Source organism: Setaria viridis, chromosome 7, assembly GCF_005286985.2.
Source record: "Setaria viridis chromosome 7, Setaria_viridis_v4.0, whole genome shotgun sequence".
NCBI classification, from domain to species: domain Eukaryota; kingdom Viridiplantae; phylum Streptophyta; class Magnoliopsida; order Poales; family Poaceae; genus Setaria; species Setaria viridis.
The window spans coordinates 24,674,546-24,693,434 of NC_048269.2; the positions used below are offsets into that span (position 1 = coordinate 24,674,546).

The 18,889-nt window shown below is 44.2% G+C and overlaps 3 protein-coding genes and 1 pseudogene across 3 annotated transcripts; 3 read left to right on the top strand and 1 right to left on the bottom strand.

Annotated features, from left to right (window-relative positions):
* Positions 1-293: 293 nt before the first annotated feature.
* Positions 294-2,338, top strand: LOC117865906 (probable aquaporin TIP3-2; annotated as a pseudogene).
* Positions 2,339-4,277: 1,939 nt separating this feature from the next.
* Positions 4,278-8,385, bottom strand: LOC117862380 (uncharacterized). Its single transcript, XM_072295327.1, has 6 exons — positions 8,236-8,385; positions 6,922-7,130; positions 6,617-6,791; positions 5,131-5,216; positions 4,933-5,018; positions 4,278-4,588 (listed from the first exon to the last, which is right to left on the bottom strand). Exons 1-6 carry the CDS (start codon positions 8,383-8,385, stop codon positions 4,332-4,334), a joined length of 963 nt encoding a protein of 320 aa, XP_072151428.1. The 3' UTR covers positions 4,278-4,331.
* Positions 8,386-9,855: 1,470 nt separating this feature from the next.
* On the top strand, positions 9,856-14,244 carry LOC117865081 (UPF0426 protein At1g28150, chloroplastic). Its single transcript, XM_034749164.2, has 4 exons — positions 9,856-10,015; positions 10,100-10,234; positions 10,883-11,066; positions 13,967-14,244. Exons 1-3 carry the CDS (start codon positions 9,956-9,958, stop codon positions 11,063-11,065), a joined length of 378 nt encoding a protein of 125 aa, XP_034605055.1. The 5' UTR covers positions 9,856-9,955; the 3' UTR covers position 11,066; positions 13,967-14,244.
* Positions 14,245-14,391: 147 nt separating this feature from the next.
* On the top strand, positions 14,392-15,930 carry LOC117865080 (uncharacterized). The gene is made up of 2 exons (XM_034749163.2): positions 14,392-15,148; positions 15,249-15,930. Exon 2 carries the CDS (start codon positions 15,282-15,284, stop codon positions 15,720-15,722), a length of 441 nt encoding a protein of 146 aa, XP_034605054.1. The 5' UTR covers positions 14,392-15,148; positions 15,249-15,281; the 3' UTR covers positions 15,723-15,930.
* Positions 15,931-18,889: the final 2,959 nt, after the last annotated feature.

Below are 18,889 nucleotides of genomic sequence, written 5' to 3' on the forward strand. Positions count from 1 at the left end.
ATTATTTCATTTATTGTTGTTTCCTAAGCTACATGCAAGACACAAACTGTGTTGGAAATAGTGTACACATGATTCATCACCATAAAACTTATTTCATCTCTTTTTTCATTAACTCTTTGCCACATCATATAAAATATTACATGACACTCTATTTAATATGAGAATGAAATTTCCATTAAAAATAGCATAAGTGCATGTTGGGCCCCGAGGCCGGACGGTCTCTTGCTTTACTCCAGTATACAAAACTTGGCTTGCTAGTCATTGTCGCTGATCTTGAGGCTTCTCAGGGCCGTCGATCCCCAAACGCCATCCCTACCACACGTGTCCTTTTGCCCGTGACCACCTGTCATGTCCGGAGCTGCGGCCTCGCCCTGCAAAGAGCTCCCCAGCGAACGCTTCCGGCGCCACGGAAGGCAGATCGAAGCTGCAGAAACCAGAGCCATAAGAACCTGCGGAAAAAGGCAGTACCGTGCCGACGCCGCCGGCACGGGACCCCTCCTGCCGGCCGCCCCCCGCGCGGCGGTGGCGGAGTTCGTCGCCACGGGCATTTTCGTGTTCGCCGCCGAGGGCTCCGTCTACGGCCTCTGTACGCCAAGCTCAAGAACACACATACATACAAGCAAGCTTTACATGAATGCACCCTGCCTATTTAAAATTCTTGCTCTTTTTATTATGCCAAATTTCAAATTCCTGTCACGTGCACGAGGCTTCAGCTTGCAGTTGGTGTTGATCTCAAGCGCGAGGCTTGAAGATTTTTTGCGTTGCCGGATTTTGCAGGGAAGCTGTACAAGGACACGGGGACGCCGGGCGGCCTCTGGTCGCGGTGGCAATCGCGCACGCGCTGGCGCTGGCCGCCGCGGTGGCGGTGGCGAGCAACGCGTCGGGCGGGCACGTCAACCCGGCCGTCACGTTCGGCGTGCTCGTGGGCCGCCGCATCTCTTTCGGGCGCGCCGTCGTCTACTACTGGGCCGCGAAGCTGCTCGGCGCCGTGGCCGCCGCGTTCCTTCTCATGCTCGTCTCCGGAGGCACGGTAATACGTTTCACCGTGTCAGATTCTTTTACACTTTGATTAAACTTCCTATTAATAGCTCTGAAAACCAACCTCACTGGAAAGCTCAGAACTGTGGGACAGCTCCAGGTTTGTTTGTTGTACCGTGCCAACGTTGTAAGACTAAGTTCAGAAGCATCATGCATTCAGGTTGCAGAACAGAGCCTTTGTTGTTTTTCCCCTTCCCTGCTGATAGCCTTTAGTGTTGCCTACTCTTAGAAAATTAAAAAAAAGATATAACCTTTAAACAACGTAACAAACATAAAGCGGTGGGTATCTTACTAGAACTGCCATAGTGCCACACCACACCAGAACTGCACGTCAATATCCAGGTCACACCTTTTGTTTCTTTCATGCTACTAGCAACAAACAAAGTCAGAAATGGTTGCGCCTGCGCGCGTACTATGTATTTTGCCTTTGGCGTACGCTACGTTTGCAAATTAACACGCGTACGCGACATGCCCGCCACGTCTCACTCCATTTTCGCATGCCTTGTCCTGCAGCGCCCCGTGGGCTTCGGGCTCGGCCAGGGCGTCCACGAGCGGCACGCGCTCCTGCTCGAGGCCGTCATGACGTTCGGCCTCGTGTACGCCGTGTACGCTACCGCGGTGGACCACCGGAGCCGCGTCGGCTTCGTCCTGGGGGCGAACATCCTCGCCGGCGGCCCGTTCGACGGCGCGGCGATGAACCCGGCGCGGGCGTTCGGGCCGGCGCTCGTCGGATGGAGCTGGCGCCACCATAGGGTCTACTGTGTCGGGCCGCTGATCGGCGCCGGGCTGGCTGGTGCGCTGTACGAGTTCGTCATGGTTGAGCAGCCGCCGTCTGAGGCGCCGGCAGCTGCTGCAGGTCCTCGGATGCTCGTGGCCGCGGCTGAGGATTAATGATTTGTTTCCAGCGTTTGTATATTTGTTGTACGTGACTTGCTTGTGTATCTATCTACTAGGACCGAGCTGCTTCAGAGGCTCATCAGAGTACTAAAAGCTAGGGAAGTTATTTTTGAAGTTATCAGAAGGCAATATTAAAACCCCCAACACCAGTCACCAGATTGATGGTGAGCGCGTTCGTTCTACGCTGCTAAAAAAAATGCTTGAGCAGGAACATTACGGTGCAGGTGTTGCTCATACTGTCATACACCTGTATATACGTGAATATACTTACTAGGATAATTTTGCTGTGTGAGGGAAAGAACAGTGGGAAATTATTCAGTACGTGACGAGTCGGAGGACCGGACGAGTAGTCATCGGCACTGCGCCGTCGCTGCCTAGCTTTTTTCCTCGCGTCCGCCGTAGCTCACGGCGGAAGATCATCAGGGACTCGCCAGTTATGCGTTACAGCGTTAGCACGTTGCAGGCTGCCATCAGGCGCTACCCAGTCAGCCGGACGCCGGACGCCGGACGCGGAGCTGCCTGTCGACGAGTCCACTGAAGACCAGCATGGATGCAAGCTCTGACTGCTCTGTGTTGTCTGCTCTCCACTGCTTTAACCTCTTGATGTTCCGATGGCCATAGGGACCTGACGTCCCTGGCATCGACCCCGGCAAACGAACCGTATCGATCCCATTCCTCGATTTGGGACGATGACTCCGTGAAGCAGAACCAGGAACTAATCAAAGGAGGGGTGATGTGATTCACGTCTTGTAGTGTAAATCGTCAAAATTTATGCATATGTCCCATATCTGGCATTAGGTTTTCCACAAGTACTTATGCATGAATTAAGTCATAACACAACATAAGATGGCATACAGACATAGCCATGTATAGTTCCAAGAAACATTAAATATTTTATACTGAATTGTGAAGTTATTATATATCATGGAAAATCCACCTACATGAACAATGACTAGCGGCGCTACTGCCTTGCACGGGCGTGCGGCGTTAGTACCTTCTTTCATGTAGCCATCGTGCACCATTCCTGCTCAACCTGCTTGCCGCTTGCCTACCTGCGTCAATATCATCAACTCGCTGAACAATGACCCTAGCTTAGTCACTTTTCCTATACATTTGGTGTTTACCACAATATAATGTTAAATATGTGCATGAGCTATGGCACCTCGATAGTGAGCTTGTAGCGAACTATTCCTGCCTAATTTAGTTTGTAATGAAGTCTTAATTTGAGAACCATGAGGACACGATAGCGTACGATAGACACTTGAGGAACATCGATTACAAATTTTGTGCATGTTAGGCGCCATTTTTAGTACATTTTAAGTGGATGTGTTTAACCTTTTGCTTCAATTCATTGCTGGTGATACATTTGGGGGTTTTCTATTGACTTCCATCAAGAGGAGGAATGATAACTCCTACCAGTCAAAAGAGCAGTTTCACATGATTTTAGGGAATCGATTTAGATGTTTTAAGTTGATCTCTTACCAGATTTTAGAACAATGTTATTACTTGACCATAAATAAAATCAATTCAAAAAAATCTAACTTCAACGGATTTCTATGTAATTCTCAAATAAAATCGTTATAGTATATATTTTAGATGATTTTTTAATATATTTTTTAGTTGATTGTTCGCCATATCTTTAGGGTGTTTATTAGTTGTATCATAAAAATAATACAAATTTAGTGTACTGTATCTATCTAAATTCCCAACAATTATATTTTTATCTATCTACCTACCTACCTATCTATCTCTCTATCTATCTATCTATCTATCATCTATCTATCTACTATCTATCTAAATTTCTAACAATTAAATGTTTCATGTTCGATAAAAAAAATATGTCGACTATACATAGAAACAATTATTGCATATTGTATACCATAGGATGCATCACATCATGAAGATAATAATAGAGATGCTGAGCAATCTCATAAGTTATTCAAGTCATCACTAATTGGAAATGAATGACTGCTAATCTAGTGGAGAATCATTTTAGCAACTTTTTAGGTAATATCTTTAGATTATATTCTTGTTTTAGTTGTTTGTTGCCTATAAATCTGGATGGTCTTTAGTAGTGTTCCATCAAGAAAAGGAATGATTAACCACACTAAACTGAACATAACTTGCTGGTGCACATCATATACTAAGCAAAAAGTAAAATGTTGTGATGTGTGCTATCTGGACACATGAATACAATTCTATAACATCATGGTTGAAAGAGTTACATAAAGCTACAACTTCACAAGTAAACAAAATAAATAAAAAAAGAAAATGAAGACAATTAGCTACTACTACAACCTTTCATTGCATGCAAAGATGCGCTAAAAACAGCACGCGGCACACTTGAGTCATCAATGACTAAGAACTTAATTGTTGAATGGTCATGTTCATGTTATTCATGTGAAGGAGCATCTATAAGAGAAGTGATTGAAGTCGTTGTGGTGAATGTTGTGCTTCTTGAGCCATGACCGTGCTGCATCAAATAGAGAAGAAATATACTCTTCGTCATCGGAGTTTGGACTAGCCCACACTTTGGTGTCTAGCTTGTATGTTGCGAGGCCGAATGGAGCAAGTGCCACATGATCAGAGGCATTCACATTGTCTAAAGACACAGCTACAAGAATAATCACCATGTTATGTTTAATCAAAAGAAATTATTATAATTTATTATGCTGCTAAAATAGAAAGGATTAATTAATACTTTCAATTCCACATAGGCATTTCAAAACAAGTATTTTTACTGTTGTATGAGATATTAGTGAAAAAAATGAAAATGTATAGATAAATATATGATATGCGTTGCTTTTTGGGAACAAAAATAAGGGAAACAAAAAACAATTATTAGAGGAACTTTTATGCCTTAGTTTGTACATTGGTAATAAAGAAGAAAAATATGTGTGATTGACTAATAGACACACAAACACACCTAAAAAATACATAGAAATGAAATGAAATGAAATAAAACTTCCTTACTACCACCTATTCATTGTTGCATACCTTCAGATGTTGAGAGGCTATGGTAAGTCAAAAAACAAGTATTCAAATCTTTCCGATTTTTTGCAGGGACATGACCTGATGGATACCTATAGGATAAGAGGAGGAAGTAAAATCATTATCATTGTTTACCTTACGTGAACATATATGTACTGGTATATTTGCATTTCAAGATAAAAGTAAGTGATTATAAAAAGTTACCAAAAAACTGACAACCAACTTGACGGTGAGAGCTCTGCACTGCTTAGAGATATTAGACCAGGACAGTTATGGTACAACTCATACACCTAAACATAAAAAAGAAAGAAAATAAGGAAGATCATATAATTGTAGTGGACCATAGACAAATTTATACTTAAATCTAACTCACTAATTATTAATTTAGAGGTCCTTTATTTTTAGGATTTAAAAAAAAAAGATAACAAATATGTGACTTTTTCTCTTAAAAAATAGGTGTATTTAGTGCCCGTAGGATTAAGATCCGACGGACTCTTCCTTTGATCATTCTCTATAAATAGTCTCCTCTCCCACCATCCCTACCACCAACCCTATACCCACTCTATCGCCGCCTCCACCCCACCTACATGTTGTGTTCCCAAACTCGCCTCGGCACAAACAAGATCGATTGATGGCCATCGTTGGTATGATGGTGTCAACATCCCCCCGCCCCTCTCCCCCTTGCCGCCGCATCCCACGATGACTATCGCCTTCTTCACTTGCTCCGGTGAGTCTTCTGTATCAATAACCATTATCCTTATCAAATTCACATAATCGCATAGATGCACACCTAGGCTCAACCTCTTGTCTCCCCTCACTTATTAATTTCTCTTTGCATCATCAAATACAAGCTATCAACATATCTTTTGATGACGTCCACCTTGATTCAAACTCTTATTTACGCCACCATCCTTTGTTTCCTCTGCACTCACTTGGATGCAGGTTAGTAACATCGTGATCAATGATGCTCAACCTTGATTTAAGTCCCAATTTCCCCCACAACTCTCTATTGACTCTACTTTAGTATAGATCCAAAGATACTAACATCACTGCTAAAGATGCGCCACCTTGATTCACTCTCCCGTTTACGCAATCACCCTACCTTTTTTTCTTTGCACTCCCCAAGATCCAATCTACCAACATCTTTGTTGGTGATGCCCGACCTTGATCCAATCTCTTGCTTCCCCACCACCCTTTTCTATCCATATACTTCCCAAAATCCAAGCTAGCAACAACATTATTGGACCTTATATAAGCACAAATCAACATCCTTATGGGAGATCTGATCCCAAAGCCTAATCCATTAGCGAGATATTTAGACCTATTCTGGTTTTTGAAAATAGATCTTGCGGTAATAAATAGAAACATCTTAGTTTAGCATTTGTACATTGATTCATCAAATTAAGCATGCTAATGAATTTATTTCTTTCCATTTGATGATATATGCAGGGGGTGCAAAAGTTTCAAACATGTGGATGACAGAGAGGCAGCTAGATCTGACGCTATACAATGTTGGAACTACATAATGTGCAAGGGATTTATCCTTCGAGTATTTAGAACCTGACTCAACTTATGAACAGGCACCGAACAAGGTAACTTAGGTGAGGTGCATATATGTTAAGGAGAAAATTGAAAAAAAAAAGCGAGTAGTAGAGAGAAAGTTAGATTTGAAGCTATTGGGACTACATACCTTGTCTACGAAAGGTACCCTTTCATAAGGGGAGTCAGATTCGAAATACTTGAAGAATAACTCCTCCTTGCTTTCAACTTCAACCTTGGAGACGGGTGATGGTGTTTGACATCCATGAGTCCAATCTATCGTACTGTGTTGGCTGTACTCAATGAACCTTTTATCATATAGCATGCTGCAGTCAGTATGCCAACTAGAACTTTTAGAAATGATTATTGTAACCAACATTGGTACTATTTTCTTTCCTTTAATTTAATTTCAATCATATACAAAAACACATCTATATACACATACTATGTTCTTACCTTTGTGAAGTAGGAACATCTGTCTTGTAGGTGTACAGTTCAATGGCTGAAAGATATGGCACAAAGAATTGCTCTAATGTCTCACCCGGAGCGATGCACACTGAAGTACCAACACCACATGCGCTCCACTGATAGAACAAATTCCAAAGATCTCCAAGGTAGAAACACTTGACTCCATTATCTGCAATCTTTCCACAATAGTCGTTTGACTGCATTCATCGATAAGAGAGTAAATTGTTTAGCTATCTTTCCTTTAGATACAAAATAGTGCATACAAGTAATAAAACATGCATAAATATACCCCGACCCATCTGGTTTTGAATACATTGTCTCCATAAAAAAATAATCATGGGATTCTCATAGCTCGAGTGCATCAATATAGATGAGACCATGTGAACACAAGTAAGCTAATTAGTTGTTCCATGCAATGGAGTGATTTGTTACTTTGTCCATGACCAGTATAGATTTTTGTTTTGGGTGAATCCATTTTGGATGATCTCTTTTGGAAGGTTCCTATTAATTATGTCAGCAAGAAAAGGAATGCAATGCATGTATAGTCAAATCTAGAAGAGATCCTGATGCAATGATGATTACTTGCTGTCACTTGGGTTCATATTGAATAAATGCATATCTTGTGAATCAATTAGCACATACCTTGTATCAAGGGATATGATGCATGATAACGTGAACATGTAACTTAAGAATGAAAGGGATAATGATGTGTCAAGTGGGTCCTATTTGGATCTATCTATTGTACAATCTAACCAAGTGTTACTAATGGTATGGAAAAAAGGTTAATTCTAGATGAAAAAAAATCAAAAGCATTAAATGCAAAAAGGAATTGTCGTGGATTAACCTCGGGGTAAAAACCTCATCGTAACCTCTAATTCAAATGATTGAGCAATGAATGCTCAAACAATACCTCCACGACACGACATCCTCATAAAGGCGTAACGGATACTATCTACGACTATGTTTCGCGCCTAAAACATTTTGAATCTAAACTTTACATACTGATCAGAGGGAACATCAACAAACCCATAAGTATATATAAAAGCAACATGGAGCATGAGTAGAGCATGATCTTAAAGTGGGAAACATGGACACTTGCAATCCATAAGCTCACATATCTAGTTTTATCCACATATCCTTGTAAATCATATGCGAGACCAAATAAAAGAGGCAATATATCCAGATCAAAGATAGTAGGGAGAATGGGAGTAAGAAATTCGACAAAAGCATGAGTTCACAACATAAGGAGGAGGGGAATTGTGCAACCAAAAATTTATAAAAGTTCGTTCAAGAAATGCTTACCAGTGGAAGATAGGGTGCCTTATGAACCCTATATGCCTTAACAACTGGCGTCACACTGTCAAGAAAACACCTCAGATTGGAATGGCTCCCGACCGCCCCATCAAAAACAGCATTAGCTTCCTCTTGAACGATAGCACTAGCACCCTCCATGTCTCTACTCGCCCCTCAAAATCCTCTAAGCTGAGAGAGCAATGGCAAACCAAAGCCTATGCTTAGAGCGCTCTGTTACACCGAATGGAGGTGTGTGCTCAGGTTTTTGCAGGGGAGGAGGAGGAGCCTCGGACTGGGAATATTTGCATATCTGCCATCAATGCTTTCTAAAAAAAAAAATCTATCTCCAGCCTCCACCCCCTCTAAGGATATGCTAGCTCTTAATAACCTGCCAACTTGATATATAGCATTCCCAATTGATTATCCTTGGCTGGCCATGTTAGTCTAGGATATTGCTGGAGTGGCTTTTTTGGCCTTTCTTCCAAATTTAGTTTTTGTTTTTCGTCATTTTCTGCTGCGAGGAGGCATGATGGCCATTGTGCCTTGCAGACATGCATGCCTGAAATGCGCAGTAACTCCAAAAACGTTTGTTCCACTGGAGTTAAGGCGATAAGCCTCCATTTTGGAAGAAAAAAAGGTATCCATTTTCGAAGGAGAAAAGAAGGTCGCCATGGGTAAGGACTTTTTTTCTCTTTGAGGTAGCCATGGGTAAGGACTATGACACCGGATCAGTACGTGTACGGCTTGGTTTTGTTCGCGTGACTTGTGTGTTTCATGTTTGTGATATGCCTGGGCTTGTATAGGACAGAAAGTAAAATGCATGTGCGTATACGCATCCAAGGCAGGATGGAGCCGTCTAATCGCCGCTTATGGCCTTGCTTTTTCTGTTTTTAAGGGTAATCACTTGCTTTTCCTGCTTTTCTGAAACTTTTTGTGCACTAACCCGTTGCTTTTCCAAGGTCTCCAGGTGGTTTGTTCCTCGTTAACTTCAGATCAATAAAAATGGTGCTCTGAACCATAGTAGAAATGAAAACTTGCACTCTTCTACGTGTAAAGAAATACGTGGTGGAATTATTATGCCATGGGCCATGGAGTATGTTGGTGGCAAAGTCAACTTTACACATCATCTTGCAGTTGCAGCCCTGAAGCCCCTGAGGATTGAAAATTGCGTCATGCTCATGCACGATGCGTGAGCAAGTGGACCCGTAGAACCCGCTGAAGCAAAGGAATTCCCATCTCCTTTTTCCTTCAAGAATGGAAACTGTTGTCTCCGGACGTTCCTCCCGCATCCGCAGGCGGCTGATGCGCAAGAAACCGAAACAGGCAGCGTTCAGAAGGTCAGAGCCGGTCGGTCACCCGATGCATTATTTTTAATTTTTTAATAAATAAGAAAAAATCGATGCTATATCTATAAATCAAACCGATGCTTTATTTTTTTAAAAAAACTATGCTTTATTTTTTTAAAAAAACTATGCTTCCTTCCTTCTCAAATATCAACAAACCGGCCATGCCCGGCCCATTCGTACGGTCCAGCTAGCGGAACACCCCGCCGGGCCCCTCAACAGCTCGGTCTCGCTCGGGCCGAACCTTCGCAAACCACGGCCCGCGTTGGTCCATTCACCGTCCTTAATTCCGCGGCTGCAAGAAAAATATCCTTCGTCGCCTCCGGCTCCGGGTGAGGAAGACTCCCGAACGGTCGAACACTGGTGGAAGCGTTTGCTTGCCATCCATGGCGACTTCTACTGCTGCTGCTGCTCTGCTCCGCCCCTGCCCGGGAGTTCCCGCAGCGGTAAAGCCCTACGCTGGGAAATGGAATCCTCGCGTCCTTTCGCACGAGTTTAACTGAGTACAGCTTCGTCTTTGTCGCTTGCAGTTGCAGTTGTCGGAGAGGTGGTCTCCCCGTGCGGTTGCTGGGCGGACGACGAGGAGGAGAAGGGGAGCGGCGGGGGTCGTGCGAGCTTGCTTCAACCCTCTCGGGGACGAGCGCATCCTCCGAGAAGCCATCAAGGTAAATTTCTTGGGTCCTTTTCAGTTTTTTTCTTCTTATAATCTATGATTGGGGATAGTTCTAGTTTGGTTGATTGTATTGTGGTTGATTTGAGGCTTTAGGTAGCTTCTAGTGGTGGGAAATGTGAAATAGACCGTTCAATCCGACTCTTACACCTATATAGCTGGTAGCTGTAGTCTCAGCTTCATCAATGCTTGTGGTCTTTTGTACGCTTGTAAAGTTTTTTCCTGGAAGATGGGACAGTTTATGCCGCAGTCATAATTCAGATTTGTTTCGATGTTCATGATGTTGGAGAAACTTCATATTGATCTATGGAGCTAACTCTTCATTAAACTTTTCAGTGCGTTCTGAACTGTTATGGTTCCCATGCCATCATCGATATAGGCAAAACTAGCAAAATTGACCCTCAACTTGATATGTAGGCGTATTGTTTCATACTTCCCTGTTATTTTAGGTTCCAATGTCATCAATTTTGGTAATCAAAATGCATTCTGGAAATGGAAAGTTGCAGATAATTCAGGAAGAGTAGCTATACTGTTAGTGACATTCATCAAACAATAATAATTATACGCTCTTTAGTCTGGAACTGACTTCTTTTTCCTGTTGAAGCAAGACCAGATGATGATATTTTATCTATCCTGTCTGTAGGAGCCAGTAGCATTCATGGGTGGTGTGTTTGCTGGCCTCTTGAGGCTTGACCTGAATGAGGATCCTCTCAAGGAATGGATCACTCGGACAGTGGAGGCTTCTGGAATAGCTGAGGAAAACAGCTCTGAAGAATCAAGTGAGGCAGATCAAAATGATGCACCTCAACAAATTGAAATTGAGTGAGGTGCACTGGCTACCTTTTGCCTGCTTAACATATTTTCCCTGTAACTTATCCTGAATATCTGTAATACCTGAGTCATGACATTCTTGCAAAAACTTTTATGTGCTTATATTGTTTTTAAGTCAAACATTGGATCAACATTGATAATATAAAACACTGGGCCCTGGTTTTGTTCTCCCACTCCTATTTCATAAATCATAATATGAGAAATTTTAGAGTGCTTAAAAAAATGAGAGCCGTCCATCTGGTGAAATCAAACGGTGGAAACAAAGAAAGTACCATGAAGTACTAAAAGAGAAGTACCAAGAAGTACCAATTTGGTGGGACCAAGTACCAAAAATAGTGAGAAATTACTATGATGCCCTTTTAATTATGTGTAAATCTATTTAATTCTTTTTTGGTAAGAAGGATAAGAAAGGAAAGTACCTGCAAGTACCACTGGTACTTTAAAAGCATTGTAACAAAGCTCAATATGATGTGTCAGTCCTTAAGATGTGTTCCTTCAAAACTGAACTTTGGCCATTAGTACAGCTACGGAATGTATTACAAGTACATGAAAGGTTATAAAAGTGAACCAAATGCAAATATGATGGTTGTATTTTTTTTTTTGGCGACTAACTCTAAAGATGATTGCACCAATTGATTTCTCAAATGTTGCAAACTTTGACTCTCATGATGTTTTGGGGCCTATATTGTTAAATGGAGGCAGTTGATGACCAACAATAAAATGAATTTTACTGATACATGTATTAGGGAGTATTTGGATAATCAAACATCATGTCTCCTTTTTATACTTACTGGTAAGCACCTTCAGTTTCATTGGAAAAATAGGATACTTTTGTCCCTTTTGTTCTATTCCTGATATCAGAACAGTATAGTGTCAGCATCATGTATTCATTGGCTTCAAGTGAAGTTTTATGTGGACATCAGTTGAATATTTGAATGCATAAGAGACTACGACCAGGTTACTAACCATCAGTTCACATGGAGAAAGGATCTTGCAGAGGTTTTTTGGTGAATAGGATTTGCACATCTGAATTGGAGTTTGAATATGTATGTCTTACTGAAAATGCAGTCTTTTGATCCATGAACTCATAAGTCTTGGACAACGATTTATAGAGGACTTAGTTGTGTATTCAAATGGACCAGTCTGCTATACTAACTACCCTTGAAAAAACATCATGTTCTTTTTTTCTTGTTTTGCTCCATATAAATTACTTCTATGGAGCACTGCTGCTTATTTTTGTAAGAAACAAGGTCTTCCAGCTTTATTTCAACAAAAAGGCACAGATCAAACAAAGGGTCACGCATTAAGCGTATTCGAGGCGTGCCCGCCAAACACACTCTCAATGACAGCCGGCACGTTACTGAACTCCACATGCACTGCTGCTTATACATAGTTTTAGTTTGCATACTACAAGGAAATAAGATATAAATAATTTGCTTTGCAAATATCGAATATAAATAAAATTTAAAGATCCTGGCATCTCCATTACATGGTTTAGATGGATTTTGTGAACAATATAGCCAAAAAAATTTCAAGTAAACAACGTGTCCTAGACAGATTGCTGTGGGTTGAAAAGGGCACGTGTTCTTGTTGACAAAAAGAACCAGATTTCTTTGGAATATAATAAAGGGTCCAAGAAAAAGATCATTTCGTCTCTCTGATGTATTGCATATTCATGAGGTATACTTGGTGATAATTTTCCTTTTGAATGCTAGTAACTGTTTAATTTGTCTAGAATGATGCTACATATTGGAGCTACTTCTGTGCTTCAACAGGAACAATGTTCGTGTCATGTCTGATGGCTCCCTGACATAGTTAATGCTGAGAAACCTAAGAGTGAGACAGTCAGTATCTGATTCAAAATATTATCACTTAAGGAAGGTGTCATTCTCATTGTCCAATTGAATGAAAGATCACTATTTTAGAACATTTTAGGTTCCGGGAGGATAAGATTATTGAGAAAACTGAATATATTTGTTAATCAGTCCTCTTTTCTCTTGTTTTCTTGAGCAAGAAAGGTACCATTCCTTGTGAGCTTGGTGGATCTTCTCTTGCCTCCCGCTTTCCTGTTTGTGGGACACTCTTTTCATCCGGTTTTCGCACTGTGATAAGTATCCCCATATTCTTCTCTTCCTCATATTCCTGTGTATACATCAGGACAAGAAGTTAGGTGATGATATTTCCCAGTTGTTTGGCTTCTCTCATTACTGATTCATTTAGAAATACATCAATGGTTTTGCACATTTATATAGTTATATTTGGTACTGTAAGTTACTACGTACAGTTACGTGTATGGTTCCCAAAACATGCCTTTGGCATTTTGGCAAGACTTTGGTTATGGTATAAAATTGAAGGTACTTTTCAAGATAAATCTGCATACATCATTTTTATGTGTTCAGTCTACTAAATGGTTGGTAATACATTGATAATCATATTTATAAATTTTGATCCGTTATATTACCACTCTTGTGTGTTCGGAGAGGGTAGGTGTAAACACCATATGCACTGGCAAGACTAGTGAGGTATGCTACAGTGGAGTTTGTTCGGTGTTTGTTGGGAGATTGGTCATTTGTGGTTCCAAATTAAAATGGATGGACTCTGTTCTGTTCTATTGTTTGTATGTTGGGAGATTATTGTGCCATGCCTAGCGACAGGTGATATATGAAGGTTAGGCAGATTTCTTTTAATGCACTGTACCCCACATGAGACTGACTGATAAAAAACTAATTTATCTTGTCAGTGGATTTTCGTTCTTTTCCATTTTAGAAGGTCTCTATATAAGTCCACACTTGAGTTTGAACTTTGACTAATTCTGATCCGGGTATTTTTCTTCTACCTGCATAATTTATTACTCATTGCAATTTGGTCTCTTCTTTCCTTCCTCTCAACCGTGCAGGGCAAATCAGACTGTTGGGCGGTGCTTTCCAACTAATCCAATGGTGGGCGTGGATCAAACAGGAATGGCTATCAGAATATCCTTCGCCTGTAAGTCTCCAGCTCCAACTTGCGAGGCGAGCTGTTATGGCATAAGTATGGTTGGCACTCTAGAACCAGAAGTCGTTATTGTTGATTTGATCTCAAGCCACTGACGTGAACTCAGTGATATACCAATGCAACCACTAACTACGTGATGATGACTGGAACATATTTCTGCTAGAATGTTTTTGGTTCTCACTTGATGATGACTGGAACATATTTCCGCTAGACCTTTTATGCTTCTCAGTGGAAAGGGATTGCCCTTTAATGCTGATGAAGAAACGCCATGAACTCAAGTTCAGAACATTTCCCGTAACATGGGAAAAGTTTCGTAAATTTTGTCACTTAATAATTTGGAATATGATATTAGTAGATACTGAAGTGATGAAAATAAGTGAAACTAGCATTAGGATAGTGTGCTCAACACAGATTTTTATTTGCTACTATTTGAAAATGGGGGAGAGAAGCATGGATAGAGCATCCATGAAGCAAGGCAACTTAAATTCATTGCACATCACATTACTATTTGTGAAGACAAAGGGTACCAGGAGCATGTACAGATAAGATAACAATCTTTCGCGCTAGCATACTGACATTTCAATTATACATCCTGTCATGTCGTTGTAAGAATGGTATGATTGGAAGCGCTGCGACACATGATACATCACTGTTGTGTGCTGATTTACATTGTTCAGCAGGTCATAGAACAGACACCTGGCTAATAATCATGAACGAAATAATTTGTTCTTTTTGCTAGTATAAAATATGGCGATTGGTGCCCTGTCACCTGACATGTCACTTTCTTTCCTTTTCTTTTCTGTTTACAAGTCCATTTCGATACACATATATTCCTGGCACGTGGACAGGAATTGTACAGTCATGCATGCAAGTGACTAGACAAAGGGCCTGCAATCAGCTCAAATGACCTCATCGAGTTTGCCAGGAATTTTACGAGGGAAAAGCAGCAGGGGAGATTTCCATTCCATGCCATCTTGCGTTTTACCGGCCGGTTTATCTACTTCGATCCAACATCCAACCCGGGCGGCTCACGCTTCACGCCCCGCCTGCTCGTCACCACGCATTTGACGTTCGCTCGAATTAGGTAGCTCATGCAGATGTTTCCATGCCATCCTGAGGACTTTCTCCTATATAAGAGTAGAGTTTTAACAGTATTGATTAGCGTGAGTTGATCTGCTGGACAGATCACGGTCAAGGTGGCCGACACGCCAGCAAGCATGAAGAGCTCCGGCGTCGTGCTAGTGCTCCTGCTGGCCATCGCCATGGCGAGCTGCAGGCTCTCGCTCGCTGCCACCGCCGCCGCCACTCACGAGAGCGGCGCCAGCATTCCCGCCATCCTGGGCCGCGAGCTGCGGGAGTTCATCGCCAGGGCCGGCAACATGTTCCGGTCGTCGGGGGCTGACGGCTGGCGCGCCGCGGCCACGAACGCCACCGCCGACGCCGACGCCGACGCCGAGGCGAAGAACCTGCGTGCCGTGGCGGCGTCCCGGAGGCGGCGGCCCGCCAGGAAGTCCGCGGGCTGCGTCAGCGCCGCGGCGTGCCGGAAGAGGCGCGTGATCTGCGCCAAGAGGTGCTACCGCGCCTTGCGCGCCGCCAGCCTGACCCACGTCCCCTCCCGATGCGTCGTCAAGTGCAGGAAGTGCGTGCCCACCTGCTAGATCGCGCATCGCGCCGCGTCGCGTACTCGCGTCGCCGGAGTTGCTACTTCTTGTCGTCGTAGGCTCGGTGGAATAAAGATGCAGAACCCTGTTCCGTGCGGTAGTAGGTCGTAGTGAATATTGTGATTTCTATACTGTACCCCGTCAGCACGTTTTGGAATTTGGATTCGGATTTTTCCACTTGAATATCAGTTGTTACGCTCACTTCCATGGTAGTAGTACAGTACTGTATGGTACACTGGCAACTTCTGTAGCGGCCATTTGTTTTGTTTTTTTTTTTGGGAGGAAAGTGTAGAAGCCAGCAGTTGTGGGGGTATGGGAGGTGCGTGTGGGCTTTCAGGGTTGAGCTTCCTGACGACTGACGGGAAAGCTGAACGAACTGCTAACCGTCTGCACTTTTAATCAAGGAGACGCGTGCCAAGGACGGTGTCAGATGGGCACGATTGATCATTGCCCGGGGAATACTAGGGCTTGTTTAGTTGTCCAACTTTGGACAACCAAAATTACTGTAGCGTAACTGTAGCGTTTCGTTTGTATTTGTAAATTATTATCCAAATATTGACTAATTAGGCTCAAAAGATTCGTCTCGCAAAGTACAACAAAATTGTGCAATTAGTTTTTGATTTCGTCTATATTCAGTATTCCATGCATGTACCGCAAGTTTGATGTGAAGAGAAATCTTTTTTTTACATAGTATCAAAGTTGAAATTTGGGGTGGCTAGCTCGCGCGAGCTCATTCGCCGAATCCCCCGCCATCTCACCTAACACGATTGACCAAGAAACGAAAGAGACCTCGCTATTACTCTGTGTGGTTTGCGGTTGAGAGTCCTGGCTGTTGGTTGCTGCCTCTGCCTGCCTAATAACACCCCGGTTTCTCGAGTGCTACGAAGATTTCGGACAGCCAAAAACCTGCGCGAGCCGTACAGTACAGGGAAAACCCCTGTCTGTTTCAGGCCGCGGCATGACTCATGCGTCATGACCGATTCGAACCTACCGTGCGCGGACACGCCATCTTGTAGCCTACTTGCATGCTCGGCCTTGGCCGGGAGAAAGCTCATCTTGCCATCACGAATTGGTTCAACGGTGGATCGTCCCATGCTGCGGTGTTGTCACGTCGATCGGTAACCGCTGGTCATGCCAATTTTTCTACTTACGGAAGTGAAAGCGGCGCACGTCGCGGTGACCGTATGATGCTGGGAGAACGCGAATTTTGGACAGCACTGTAGATGGATTTAGACGAGTCCTAGTAGTACTAGTACAACACGTTATGTCACGATTAATCCAAAATAAATCAATTTGTCCTGACATAAATCGATTTGTAGGCTTATCCATCACTATCACTCCATCCGTTTTCAATTTTCATGTACCACGCTGGCTCCGGCCACCGAAACATCGAAGACACCTTTTGGAGAGGACAAAAACCGAGGGGGAAGTGGTCTTTCATTACTGCCTCCTCCGTCTAAATCTTTATATTTAAAAAATAATAATTTTGAATGGAGGACATGATTTGAGACTGAAAACATGTAGCATGTGCCCATGCGGCGAGAGGGTCCAGGGCCCAGCTAGCAGGGATCCAAGCGGCCGGGGAACAGGTGCCGCCGCGCAAGCCGCCAGGAACCGAACAGCGCGATGCCCACTGCTACGCTAGAACCGCGCGCAGCTGAGTCAGGCCGAGCGCGCTCGTTTCGCACGCGTGGCACCCTCGCTGCCGCGGCTTCCGATCCGCGACGCGCATCGCCATCGCGCGGTTGCGCATCGCCGTTCCGTCGTAAACCCGGCGGGGCGGGGAAGGAGCGAAGGGATGGATAGATAGATGCGTGCAGCCGTCGCGGATCGGTGGACGTGACGTGCGCGAGCGGTTGGAGTTGGAGCGCGCAGCCCCCGGAGGCCGGACGGAGGGCTAGCTAGGCCAGGGCTCTCATTACTTGCCCGGCGCCGCGAGATGGACGTGCAACTACACGGCACGGCACGGCACCCCCAATGCAACGGACAACGCCACCTGCGTGAGCGCGACCACGCGGTGCCCGCCCGGCTGCCCCCGTCCAGCGGTCGCGGCCGCGGCGAGGTTTCCTCCCTCCAGGACGGCAGGGCGGCAGGCAGGACCCGTTCCCATCGGTCTTTGCCCGCGGCACGGGGTTTTCGTTCTCTGATTCTCTCGCCCGCGCGCGCCTCGGCTAACGATGTCATTAATGGATTCCCCGGCCCGGTAGCCAGTAGCACCGGTGCTCTGTATGTGCAGCTAGCTAGCAGGATCAGGACTAGCAGTCAGTAGCGTGGTCAAACCCCTGGCGCGGTCTCGTCTACCACTCGTCTTGTTGGGAGGATGGCAGTTGAGGAGATCTCAGCTAGTAGCTCTGCCTGGAGTCCGAGTTCTGAACTCGGTCTCCTCCGCTGGTCAGCATGGAGGCTTCAGTCATAGGCCGGCGGCCGGCCGGCCGCAGCAACAGCCAACCGTACGTGTCGGTCCGGCCGCCGCGTGAGAGTTTTGAACGGAGTTTTGGAGGCAGCATGCCGGCATTCCATCAGCCGGCGGGTTTGCCAGCCAGCCGTGTCACGCATGGCTTGCCTGTGTGCCGACGCGAAACTTTCTTGTTTGTGCCAACCGCCCAGGGGTGAGGTGAGAGGTGAGTCGTACGGTACGTTGGCTGCGACTGCGAGGACGGGAACCGATCGAGCAGCCCGCAGCAAGCGGCCAAGGACGCGTGGGGTCTCGGAAGTTGGAGGCGATTTGCTGTTGTCAACTTTTTTTTTTGGTCACCAGCCAGCAGCTGCTGGTGCCGGATCTGAGCTTAATGATTCTGGGAGCGGCTCTCTCGGACCGGAGCTTAATGATCAACGGAGGTTGACACATCGCACCATTTTCTGTGTCCTCTCGCGGTCCATCAATTCGAACGTCGAGTACCACCACTATGTACTCGTACTGGCACCAATAATTTTCTTCTGACAATATCAGGTTTAGTCCATCAGCTATACTACATCAAAACATGAACTTAGTTTCTTCCATCGTTCACCAAGAACTGGGTAACCATCATGCGATGTGAGGTTTGCTACCTTAATTACAGGTAGAAACCTAACACTCTGGTATTGTATTCACGCTCTCCGAATGATTGTCTTGCACTGAAACGATATACTCAATCACAGGTTTATCCCAGGATTGTCACGCCATA

Coding starts and splice junctions, on each gene's coding strand:
- LOC117862380 (XM_072295327.1), bottom strand. CDS start 8,385: ATGGAGGGTGCTAGTGCTATCGTTCAAGAGGAAGCTAATGCTGTTTTT. Junction 7,131..8,235: donor AGGCACCCTATCTTCCACTG/GTAAGCATTTCT, acceptor CGATGAATGCAG/TCAAACGACTATTGTGGAAA. Junction 5,019..5,130: donor AGTTGGTTGTCAGTTTTTTG/GTAACTTTTTAT, acceptor CTTATCCTATAG/GTATCCATCAGGTCATGTCC.
- LOC117865081 (XM_034749164.2), top strand. CDS start 9,956: ATGGCGACTTCTACTGCTGCTGCTGCTCTGCTCCGCCCCTGCCCGGGA. Junction 10,016..10,099: donor GCCCGGGAGTTCCCGCAGCG/GTAAAGCCCTAC, acceptor TGTCGCTTGCAG/TTGCAGTTGTCGGAGAGGTG. Junction 10,235..10,882: donor TCCTCCGAGAAGCCATCAAG/GTAAATTTCTTG, acceptor TCCTGTCTGTAG/GAGCCAGTAGCATTCATGGG.
- LOC117865080 (XM_034749163.2), top strand. CDS start 15,282: ATGAAGAGCTCCGGCGTCGTGCTAGTGCTCCTGCTGGCCATCGCCATG.